This window comes from Motacilla alba, chromosome 1 (assembly GCF_015832195.1).
Source record: "Motacilla alba alba isolate MOTALB_02 chromosome 1, Motacilla_alba_V1.0_pri, whole genome shotgun sequence".
In the NCBI taxonomy this organism is placed as follows: domain Eukaryota; kingdom Metazoa; phylum Chordata; class Aves; order Passeriformes; family Motacillidae; genus Motacilla; species Motacilla alba.
Window position 1 is genome coordinate 36725045 of NC_052016.1, and position 9739 is coordinate 36734783.

The 9739-nt window shown below is 44.4% G+C and overlaps 1 protein-coding gene across 1 annotated transcript; it reads left to right on the forward strand.

Moving 5' to 3' along the window:
• Nucleotides 1-506: 506 nt before the first annotated feature.
• Nucleotides 507-9085, forward strand: C1S (complement C1s). The gene is made up of 12 exons (XM_038148599.1): nt 507-709; nt 1154-1218; nt 1632-1836; nt 2927-3104; nt 3355-3480; nt 4141-4340; nt 4562-4715; nt 4944-5059; nt 5291-5369; nt 5613-5750; nt 6227-6301; nt 7844-9085. The coding sequence occupies exons 2-12, from the start codon at nt 1214-1216 to the stop codon at nt 8635-8637; spliced, it is 2070 nt and encodes a 689-aa protein (XP_038004527.1). The 5' UTR covers nt 507-709; nt 1154-1213; the 3' UTR covers nt 8638-9085.
• Nucleotides 9086-9739: the final 654 nt, after the last annotated feature.

Genomic DNA, 9739 nt, shown 5'->3' on the forward strand with positions numbered 1-9739 from the left:
ATGCTCTTTCTTACATGAAGCTCACTTGGAAAATAAAAATGTTCCGAGTCGTAAATGTGTCCCCCATACTGAACCCAGCAAAACCATGTTTCCTTCTGCTGGTAGCCTCAGACAGGCACAACATTGAGTAGGCCACTATTTTTTCTTCATTTTTTCCCCTAAAAAGGGGTCTGTGAAGCATCCAATGAGGAGCAGTAGCAGCAGCCCTGTGGCCTTCCAGTAAGACTGAGCTCCACCAAGGTGACCTCTGGACATGATGATTAAACAGGGTTTTTTGTGCAGAAGCATTGGGCTCTCCCTTTTCTACACCCTTTGGATGTTGTTCCCAACTTTAAAAAGGGAGGGGAATGAAGAGGAGAGGGAAGGCAGTCGAAAACTCTATTCCCCTCCCTTTTCCCCAAAGTCATCTGATTTCCCGAAAATACAGCCAGACTGGTGCGCACCCTACGGCAACTTCAGCCAACAGGATTGTGCAACTCTTTCTGGGAATTCCCCTTCCTGCCGAGAGCTTTCAAAGCCAGCATCTCACGCTAGAGGGAAGGCTGGGAAGCCGCAGCCCACAGATAGAGGGTGCTGCGATATTGCGAATTAGAGCTCCCTTTCCAAAACTCAGCTCTGGGTGCGTTTGGAGGAGGGTGTGCACAGGAAGCAAAAAAAGAGAAAGAAAAGAGAAGACACAAGAAAACCAGACGTGAACGATGGAGAAAAGGTAATTTTTGCAGGCATTACAAATGAGAAAGGAGAATATTCCCCAGTGTCGTTGTCTGACAGCTAGAAGAGTCAGGACAAGGTGCTCCCCAGCCCCAGGGTATTAGCATGATTTTTGAGGTGCTGGGAAGAATGGACTGAGTACTCTTGGGAGATATGTTCTGTGTCTTAATTTGCTGTGCCCCAGAGTGGTGTCTGGATTCACTGGTGATCATAAGGGGAGAGCACTGGTGAGTACCATGACAGAGATTTTGTCCTTATGGATCTTAGCCTCCCTTCTTGATGCTTGGGTTTGCCTTGTGCAGGAGGGGACAGAGATATCAACTTGCTTTTCAGGCAAAACCTTGACCTAGTCTCTTCAGGGTGGAGTTTTAGGGTCTTCAACCTGCTTAGCAGACATGCAGACATACAGGCAACATTAACCAATCACCGTTTTTTGTCCCAGAGCATAACTCCAAAGTCCAATTCCAGAAGGTTTTCTGAAAGCAAGAACTGCTTTTTCCAGATGTGGTGAGTTATTAAATTTCAAGGTTTATTAGTAATTGCATTCTATAAATCATGTGTTTCGCCTGTAAGACTCTACTGATTTTCAAATCTGAATGTATCTATAGCCCAAATAGCCTCCAGAGCAGGGCAATGAGTAGGGAACAGCACTTATGATCCCTGTGTTCAGCTCCTGCAGCTTTACCAGCTCCTACAGAGACTGAGACAAGCTGAGAGCACGACTGAGGTTGTACTCCTGTGTGAAAAGCTACAGGAGAAGGACAAGCCTCACAGAGCCACAGCACTGGCCTTTGAAACTTGGGAGCCAGGAGCTCTGCTGCATGCCATGCGCAGCCAAAGTCTAGCTTGTTCACCGAGGCTGTGCACATATGAGATTGGAGAACACTACTGCCATGTCACCTTCCCTTCTCTTTCCTCAGGTCCCTGATCTTCTTCTGTCTCCCTGTCTGGGCTGACGCGGCCTCTATGTATGGAGAGATCTTGTCACCCAATTATCCTCAGGGGTATCCCAATTATGCCAACGAAACTTGGCACATCCAGGTCCCTTTGGGATATGGTATTCACATTTATTTCACACATCTGGACCTCGAACCATCACAGGACTGCGAATATGACTTTGTGAAGGTACTGTCTGTGTCCCTGAGTGAGAAAAAGACAAGAAGGCAGGTTAGAGCACAGAACAGCAAAGCTGTGCACAAAGCTCAGAGCTGGGAGAGGAGTTATGCACAGCCTTCCTGTTCTGAGCTGCAAGAAGTCCAAATGACTGGTTGTGTCTCCACTAGCAGTCATGAAATCAGCTCAAGCTTGTTTTATAACCACGTGAGTGTTGTCTGCCAACTGAGTGTTCCATTTATGACCCCTATCCCATGTTTCTCCATATTCTTAGACAAAGTCTTCTTAAACATCACTGACATATCTCTATTGCAAGGCATACTCCTAGCCATTGAAGTGTAGGTGTAAAAAGACCATTTTCTTAGGGCAATAGTTGTCTATGCCTGAAATTATTTGGAATTAATAAATGAGTGGACATAGATGATTTATTGCAAACAGAAATTGATTGGAAGGGATGGAGGTTAAAAACAATCACCTGTGTAGAGATAGTGGCCACTCAGATAAAGAGCTATGGTCCCTTGCACCACAGGTTTTTTATGATCCATGCACCACAGATTTCTTGGAGCCAGCTCTGCTCATGTTGTCCCACAAGGCACAAAATATCAAACACTTCCACACAAACAGACAGAAACAAGACCATCCTATCCTGCCATAGCTCTATGTGAAAAGGGGCGGTAAGGTCAAGTGCAGCAGCAGGACACCTTCGAGGAGGACCAAGGTGGGACAGAAGGATGAGTGTGCTCTGTAGTAACCTGTGTCCTTTTGCAACAAACCAATGAGCCTGTTGGGCTGCTCTGTGGACTGTCATGGTTGGTTTTGTTGCTTTGAAATAGTGTTTTGGTGATTTTTTTTTGGACAAGTGGGCCTGAAGAAAGGATGTTAACAGCAAACACTGTGGATTAATTTTATCTGAGAGATTAAGGCGAGTATTTCACTGGGAAGACAGTAGGAGGGAGCACTCTTCAAGTGTCTCATGAATATCACGAAACTGGGTGTCCAGGAGCTCCACTCAGCTGCACCTGAGCACCTAAAAGCTGAAAGACTCAAGCCTGGTAATTCCACATGTTGCAGTAGTGAGGTGAAGTGTCTCTGAATTCTGCAGATCCTGTCTAGTGGCTTTGTTGAAGGCGTGCTTTGTGGGCAGAAGAAACCTCGTGCCCCTGGCTCCAGGATTGTGGAGGAATTTCGTGTCCCTTACAACACCCTCACTGTGATATTCCAATCAGACTTTTCCAATGAGGAGCGTTTCACTGGTTTTGCTGCCTACTACGTTGCTGTGGGTAAGGTTAAAACAGCCTCCTCTGAATCTCTGTCGTGTCCAGGCTGGCAGGAAAGATAACAAGAAGGCTTTTTCTTACAGAAATGCCTCATTTAAAGAGATCCCAGCAGACAGAGATGCATTCCAGTATGGCCAGTATAAATACTGTCTTAGAGATGCCTTTTCCTTGTTGTCCACTAGTGTTTGCTTCAATTTCTCCTGCTTTCAGGGCCCTCTCCTAATTTGGCTGATTCATTTTTTCACACTTGCAGACTTGGATGAGTGCATGGATTTTGTGGATGAACCCTGCAGTCATTACTGTAATAATTATATCGGAGGTTACTTCTGCAGCTGTCCACCAGATTATTTCCTCTATGAAGATAACAAAACTTGTGGAGGTAAGAGATGTGCATGACCTATGGTCAACAGCAAGAATTCATTTAGGCTGTGAGATATTGCACTTGGAAGACTTTATCAGCCTTCTCAGCCATTTGTGACAGGTATATTTTGGGAGAAAAATCCCATCCCAGTGCAAATCTGAACTGCAGTAGACAGTGGTTTGAGCAATTTCTATTAACATATTCTTAACAATTCTATTTCTATTTCTGTGTCAAGAGAATTAAGAAATTACTGAGTGACATTCTTTAAAGACTGTGATGGAAACCCTTCTTAGCATACTCCTATCTGTGGATCTTTAAATCTCTGACAAAACAGGGAAGTTCCATAAGGACAAAAAAATCACCGTGGGCCTGCTTGGCCTGAACCAAAAAGTTGCAAGATTACAAATGGTGCATGTTGAAAGGAGTATAATATGAGAACCTGAGAATGAGGGAAGGAAGCCTAAATCTCAGGTGGAGGGTAAAAAGGAGTTAAAGTCCCTGGCTAACTGGATAGAGAGTGGCCCTGGCTTCAGTGTCTTGGGAAGATGCAATGCTGTGACATGGTTATTGCAGGTAGCTGGGCAGACCGGGAATGTGGTGGAAGAGGGAGAGCTTGTCAGGTGCACACATGGACCATTTCCCTTCTAAATCCTGCTCGTGTTCCTTCCTCAATCCTAGTGAACTGCAGTGGAAATGTCTTCACTGAGCCAACAGGGGAGATTGCCAGCCCCAACTATCCCAACCTGTACCCGGAGAACTCTCGGTGCGACTACCGAGTGGCTCTGAGCCCGGGCTACTTCGTGGTGCTGAACATTCGCAGCGGCGACTTTGACGTGGAACCAGCCGACTCCAACGGGATCTGCCACGACAGCTTAACTGTAGGTGTGCAGCTTAGGGAGCTTAGGAGTCAGGGTGCTCTGAATCTCCCATCAATCTCCTCATATTTAGAAGACTTTGCTACTGCTTAACTTTATTTTCAGTTATGTTGTCTTTGGAGTTTGTGTGAATACATTTGAATATGATGCATTGAGTGTGTCTTTTAATTGCTCTCTCAATACATTTGGCATTTCTCATTTATTCTTGTTTGGTATTTTCCCAGATTATCTCTGGAAAACAGCGTTTTGGTCCCTATTGTGGCAGCAAATTCCCAGGTCCTTCTGAAATCAAAACCGGGAACAACATTCTTGACATAATCTTCCAGACAGACCAGGGCATACAACACAAAGGCTGGAAAATACGCTACTATGGGGACCGTGAGTAAACTCTTAGGAATGTGTTCCCTCTGCTGCTGAGTTAGGGACAGGATTTGTCCCAGGTCACATTCGTGGCACAACAGCATGTTAACATGTTCACAGCTGCTGGTACTGAGGGTATGCCTGCTTACTAGGGGAAAAACATCACTGGGGAGAAAGAGGTTGGGAGCTGGAAGGAGAGTGAATCTTGAACCGGTTCATCACTGATTTCCACCTATCTTTTCAAAGCTGTAACCTGTCCCATGAGTGTCATCTCCAACTCTTTTCTTGACCCAAAGAAGGACAGGTATATCTTAAAGGACGTTGTGAAGGTGACCTGTGTGGAAGGCTATGAAATTGTGAGGGTAAGTGAAATAAAAAAGCGTATGTCCCCTCTGGCCTGCTCAGCAACATCTGAAGGCCATTCCCATCAGGGGTCCTGACTACTTTTGGGAAGCCAAAGCTTTCAACACAGCAGTAGTAAGAGGAATCCTCTTCCAGCCACTGCAGCATTTTGAGGCCACTCTGCTGGAGCACCTGTTTCAGATGTATTTCATGTCCAGAAACTTACATGGATCATATGTTTTATTTCCTAGCAACGAGATAGCATCACAAGTTTTCTCTCCAGCTGCCAGGAAAATGGTGAATGGACCAACTCCCACTTGAGCTGTGTCCGTAAGTGACCTGTGTCTGTACTGTGGGAAGGGAATTGGAATGAATGTTTAGGCTCTAGATCCACTGTATCTCCAGATTAGGAGGATGCTGACATACTGGGGTGCGAACATGCTGAAGGGACAGAGAAAGTGAGCTCCCATGACTGTACAGGGATTAGAGAAGCTGAGTGGTTCCCTGTCATACAAAATAACGACATTGTTGAGTGAGAGTGCTCCTTTGATCCTTTTTGTTTCTTCTCTACAGCTGTGAACTGTGGTGATCCCCCTCCTGTTGACAATGCCCAAGTCTCATATGTCTCTGAACTCCAGGAGCCTCTGTACACAGCTGCTGTCCGCTATGAGTGTGAGGCACCCTACTACACCCTGGAAAACAAAGACCATGGTGAGCATTGCCTCTGCTGCACAGTCATATTCCTTCGGTTAAAGGCCCAATAAGTGGTTCTGGCACCATCATGGGGCTGGGATTTTGTGCTGTCAGGTCAAGACTGGTGTGGGGTTGCAGGCAGTAGTTTAGTGTTGCCTCTGTGTTTAATACACTCAAACAATGCCTGGGCTGTTGCTCTTAAATGCATTAGCAAGTCCTCTCTCTGTCTGCCTTGTGAGTGAACCATGCAGGTTTTTGTCACATGTAACACAGAGCTCTGGTGGAAAAGTAAAGGACTCAAGAAATCTGTTAGATGAGGTTTCTCCCAAAAAGGGATAGAAGCACCCTGGTAGGGTGATAACAGCAATGTTTACCAAGCTGTGCTTGCTTTGGAAATAAGAAGGTTGATGTATCATGTACAGTAGTGTCATTTACCCTGTGCTTATCTTGATTGTGTCCTTACGGAACTCTTTTTTTCTCTCTTGTTTTCCAAGCGATATATCGATGCTCAGCCAGTGGAGAATGGGTCAATGAAGAGACGGGAACAAAGCTACCAAAATGTGTCCCAGGTATCTACCAAATACTGTGTGTGTATGCAGCATTTGAAGAGCACTGCTTCTTTCATCTCTGTATTTTTCTTTTCTGAACTTCCAGTTGATAGAGAGAATTTTAAAACCTGTATACTGCTCAGTTTACCCTCGTAGAGGAGGTAGCATGATTTGCCCTAGTTGCACATGATGCCTGTTCACTCCTTCGAAGCCCCAGATCCTCACTGGCAAAGTACAAGATCCAGGTGGAGCAGATTCAACTCTCTTAAAAGTTCAGTCACAGCTTAGACAGTGGTTTCGATTATACAAGTAGACAGTGAAAAAGGCAGACTGAAAGGTAAAGGTCAGGGAATTTACTACCCAAGAGGAGGCTACAAAGAATATGAAGGCAAATTCTTCTCAGAGGAGCACAGCAATAAAAGGCAATGACAGGCTCAAGTTGGGACAAAGGAAATTCTGATTGTATCTAAGGAAAAATGCTCCCCCAGAGCACTGGAACTGCTGTCCAAGAGGCTGGCTAATCATTACCCTGGGAGATGAGCAGAAGTTATCTGTCAAAGCCCCTGAGTAACCTGGTTTTGGAGTTAGGAGGGCAGGGGGGGGTGTGTGTGTGGGGGCAGTTAGGGAAGAATAGGTTGAGCTAAAGGCACTGAGAAGTACCTTCCAGCATAAATCTTCCTATAATTATGTGAAATTCTTTAACAAATTCTGCTTTGTGCAAATTAGAAGCTATCTGCTGGCTATAGTCCCTTAATCTCTGATTTTCTAACTAAGGATTCAATGCAAACAAGACAATGTGATAAGAAATCAGTTTCCTAGCAATGTCAGAATGGCCAGTCTTATTTATGTCCTTATTATTAACATTCAAAATGTTACTGAGCATTTTTCTCAAAAAAACATGGAGCATCTCTGCACCCAGAAGACCCACAGATAAAATCCCCTACTGCTTAAGATTTTTCATACTTACAGAATGAAGAGGCAAAATGGTAAAACATCAGTGACAAACCTGAACTCTTGAGAGTATCTGGAGTTCACAAAAAACCAAACCAAAACAAAAAAAAAGCCAACAAACAAAAAAACCCAAACAAAAAACCCAACAAAAAACCCAACCAAACAAAACAAAAAAAATATATTTAAAGAGCAGTGTCATATTTCTAAGAAATAAACCAAGTATTTTTTCAAAGACTTCATCTAAAAAGCATAATTCAGCAAAGGAAAAATGCCAACTAGAAGGTGAATAAATTGCGAGCTTTGACATACATGACACTGTCAGGGTGACAGCTGCTTTCCAGAAAACTGAATTTGAGATTTTTAATGAGCATTTTAAATCTAAATTGAGTGTTGATGGTATTTTTTCTAGAATTTTCTTTGATTTCTCTGTAAATAATAATTGCAAGGTCTGTGGCATAAAATATGAACATGGTTACTCAGATTCAAAAGTTATTTAGAGGACACAGGAAGGAGGGGATTGTGGGCTTTTTAGCAGTACAAAAGAACCCCCAGTTTGTAACTGCTAATTCCCCCATCTTGTCTTTGTCCCATCTTTCTTTCTTTTCTTTCTAGTCTGTGGGGTGCCTAGCAATCCCATCCAAGACACAGGGAGGATTTTTGGAGGCACCCGTGCAGAAAAGGGGAACTTTCCCTGGCAGGTGTATTTCAGTAACCCCAGAGCAAGCGGAGTGCTCATCTCTGACAGATGGGTGATGACTGCAGCTCACGTGCTGGACAGAAATGACAAGCCCCCCATGTATGCTGGGGTAATCAATGTTCGCAGAGAAACCCTGAAGCAGGAAGCTGAAAAGCTTATCCCAGAAGCTTTATTCATCCATCCTGGTTGGAAGGAGGAGCCTGTAGAAACCAGGATCGATTTTGATAATGATATTGCACTACTGAAGCTGAGGGATCCCGTGAAGATGGGTCCAAACATCTCACCCATCTGCCTTCCTGGTAAATCACCTGAATATGAGCTGGAAGAAGGGACTCTGGGCTACATTGCTGGATGGGGGCGGAAAGAGGAAAGAAGGCTCTCTGCTGATCTTTTGAAGGCCCAGATTCCCGTGGTGAACATGGACAAGTGCCGATCTGTGAAACCAGTCAACTACGATGACTCTGTCGTTTACATATTCACGGACAATATGATCTGCGCTGGCGGTGGCAAGGACAGCTGCCAGGGGGACAGTGGTGGAGCCTATGCCATCCAGGATCCTCTGAATGCCACCCGGTACTATGTCGCGGGGCTCGTCTCCTGGGGGCCGAAGTGTGGCACCTTTGGCCTTTACACCAAGGTGGTGCGTTACTTGGACTGGATCAGAGAGACCATGCGCGAGCATGAGGGTGAGGAAACTCAGCAGAAATAGTTGTTTGTCCTTCCAGCACCCTTTCTAAATGTGATGGCTGCATGTTTGGGCTGGCTGTGACACTGTGCGCTCTGTGTATCCAATATATAACACATTGTAACTCGTCCTGTCTATGCTGAGTGGAGAGTCTGGAGTATGGACCTGTTTCTTCCACTGTCATCATGTCTGGGAAGGGAAATTCTCCTTCTTCCACTCATAGTAGCATAAAAGGAAGACATTATTCTGTATAAAAGAGACTCCTTCTTCTTCCTTTCATTTTTTTCTATCCTATTTTTCCCACTTGGAAAAGACCTAGCTGTGCCCCATTGAAACCTGACAGGGAGGTTTCAATGAAGATGAGAGAGAATAATGGTTGGTTCCCATGAAGGGTTCAGAGCCTGGTTTCTGATTTATGTATTTCCTGACTCGTTCAGAATATCTAACAGCATTAAAGAATGTCCAAACTGCCTTTTGTGCAATGTGCTAGTGCATCTGTAATGCCTTTCTTCTTCACAGTCTAGACCTAGTTCTCCTTGAAACTCCCTAAATCAAATGTCTAATCATATTCTGACCCTGCCAGCTTTCATCAAGCTGGAACCTGTAGTACCTCACCTCTCTACCAGAGTCTTTATAAATTCTTCTGAGATGGTTTCATTGCACTCATCAACCATTACCAGCAATGAGGACTTCAGACTTATGAATGAAGCTGAAGAGAACAGACATTCAAAAGAATTTAGTTCACCTGTTCTCGGGCTTTTTTGTTTTGTTTTGTTTTGAGTTAGAAAATAAATAAAGCTTGATTTTTCTGCCAAAACACTACCTTCTCTTGATTTGGGGGAGGAATATTACCTGACATGTGTTGGAGGTATTTTCTGCTCCGAAAAGTCCTATATCATTCAGACTCTTTCCACTGAGATGATCAGGGAACTGGTACGGATGACATATACTGAAAGACTGGGTTTGTTCAGCCTGAAGAGGAGGAAGCTAAGAGGGGGTATCTAACTGCTATATTCAGATACTTTAAATTCCAGTTGGGCTTTTTTCTAGCATGTGGGTCTGCACTGGAAAGGTGCCACAACAGACTGTCCCCAGATCTCAAAAACTTTCCCTGAAGCTCTGAAGT

Coding starts and splice junctions, on each gene's coding strand:
- C1S (XM_038148599.1), top strand. Junction 3,481..4,140: donor AGATAACAAAACTTGTGGAG/GTAAGAGATGTG, acceptor CCTCAATCCTAG/TGAACTGCAGTGGAAATGTC. Junction 5,060..5,290: donor AAGGCTATGAAATTGTGAGG/GTAAGTGAAATA, acceptor TTTATTTCCTAG/CAACGAGATAGCATCACAAG.